Source organism: Cyprinodon variegatus, unplaced genomic scaffold (genome assembly GCF_000732505.1).
Source record: "Cyprinodon variegatus isolate N-32 unplaced genomic scaffold, C_variegatus-1.0 Scaffold114, whole genome shotgun sequence".
Taxonomy (NCBI): Eukaryota; Metazoa; Chordata; class Actinopteri; order Cyprinodontiformes; family Cyprinodontidae; genus Cyprinodon; species Cyprinodon variegatus.
The window spans coordinates 1,010,352-1,012,476 of record NW_015150567.1 but is presented as its reverse complement, the minus strand read 5'-3'; the positions used below and the strand labels follow the sequence as shown (position 1 = coordinate 1,012,476).

The following is a 2,125-nucleotide window of genomic DNA, read 5'->3' as shown; positions in this document are numbered from 1 at the left end:
TATAGATTTAAAAGTTCAGATCCAAACTCTGAACCTTGTGGAATGCCAAATGTATTTTTCTATGTTAACTATTAATATTAACTACTCAATCATACTTTCTTCTTCTTTTAGTTCTTTAATAAATTCAAGGAACAACATCTTAAACCCACACTAAGTCTAACCTAATAGGAAAATGTCATGTTTATTATTATCAAAACAACTCTTAATGTTTCATTCAAAGATGTAACTAAAAACATGACTAATGGTTACTATCAATTTTGTTTGAATGTTAAACAAAAGATCAAAGAAAAGTCTTTTTCATGGCTGAATTTGAAAATTTATGCTGGTTGAAGAGTTTTACCAGGAATCAAATAATAATATATCATATTCTAATAGAATGATAGTAATATTTGAGGTAATTCACGTTCAGTTGATGAGAATGTTTAGGTTGTAGAGATCTACCCTGCAGGTCGGTGCATTATGAAACAGAAGAAGTTTTGTTGGGAGGTCGCTCTACAAACGCCTGTAAGAAGAACTGCCTTAAAGTAAACAGCAGGTCTTTGAAGGTCTTTGCTCAGAGAGAGAGACTTTAAACTCAAACATGTCCACATCAAAAGCACAGAGACTAACGGATGGTTAAACATCTAAAGAAAGGAGATGGGCTGTGTGAGGACGCTGCAGACACAGCCGGGATTTTCTCCCAAACCGCATGTTGAGACAAACGGATAGCCGAATATCCGTCAGCCCTTTGGCCGCTTCAGGGTCGCGTTCCCAGTGGAATCCCTATGAGAACCGCAATGAATCAGACCTTTCAAAACGTCTACAATAAACCGCTGTCACTCTCAAGACATATTCCATAGCCTAAAAGCATTTCAGCAGAGTCAACACTAACTTTCAGAAAAGAAGCATGTCTAAGTGCTGTCATTAGTTCTATATTGATGGTATTATGTCGTTGGTTAAGCTCAGGGACTTTCCCCAATGCAGCAGAGCTTTTCCCCCGCCCCTCCATTTCCATATGAATAAGTTGTGACAAGTGGAAACAGGTTGGTGAGATCTTCATTAGGCCTAAACGTCTTTTGGTTTAAAAAGGAATACAACTGGTGGTTGGCATGAATCAAAATGCGGCGGAAGATTTAGCGCCGAATAAAAGGCTTAGCAACACACAGCCATAGATCAGACAGGGAGATGCCTCTGTCAACACGGGAAAAATCATAACTCTGTTTTTATTTATCAGCACACAAAAGTCAATACAGAGCTTCTAAAAATAAACCGCCCTTAAAAGGTACGTACCTTTTCATCATCCTCTTCCTCATCCGCCAAATCCATGTTGTCCTGAAATTAAAACAAATAGCACAATCAAGACGGGAGCTTTAAAGGAGTCGCTAATCGGAAAAATAAAAAAATAATTAAAATAACTTTGTGTTGCTAAAACATGTAAAGTTTGGACTAAATCCTGCAGCTCAGCGGTGACCCTGAGATTAGCCTCCTCAAACAGCCGGCCCTGCGGGGTCGCAGGCCGACGGGCAGCACCGGCTTTTTCTCAGGCTCACACTCGCATACCAGAATATATTAACAACCTATAATCATGGTTAGAACATCAGCAGCACTCACACAAAGGAGGTGTTTAAAAAGCTGTGCACCACATAGATTAGTATTAATAAACAAGCATTAGTGTCACTTTAAATCTGCGCTTCAAGCTGGAAAAAACACATTTAAACTGTAAAAACAATGGAAGCATTTATTTTTTAAAATCTTAAAATGAAAAGATGGAAAATCCGCATCGAGTTTTTAAAATCTCACTCTGAAAATGGAATAAAAATACAGCAAACACTGTATTTTTTATTTTATTTTACTATAAGTATAGTTATAAAAAGCATTTTATTTAACAGTGGGAAAATTGATCAAATGAAAGGATGGACTGGAAGATGTGGGTGTGGTTATCTGGGACTTTAAAGCTATCCCAATGACTGAACATAATGTCTTAATGAAGATAAATATCAATTACAAAATATTCCCACCTTTTTATACGATTGGTGCTGATGAATTCTGCCTAACACTGGTTTAAACGTCTCGCTGAGTCACATTTGTTCTATTTCATCCCTACTGACCGCCAGAGGCGGTGCTTCAAGCACTGAATGATCATTCA

At 37.6% G+C, this 2,125-nt stretch overlaps 1 protein-coding gene across 4 annotated transcripts in view; it reads right to left on the bottom strand.

The window, feature by feature from the left end:
• Positions 1-2,125, bottom strand: part of LOC107085039 (multiple C2 and transmembrane domain-containing protein 2-like) — an 80,228-nt gene that overhangs the window by 4,033 nt on the left and 74,070 nt on the right. For all 4 annotated transcript variants that reach the window (XM_015375168.1, XM_015375171.1, XM_015375169.1 and 1 more), the window contains one exon: positions 1,270-1,311. In XM_015375168.1, coding sequence (XP_015230654.1) covers positions 1,270-1,311 — 42 coding nt within the window. The remainder of the gene's footprint in view (positions 1-1,269; positions 1,312-2,125) is intronic.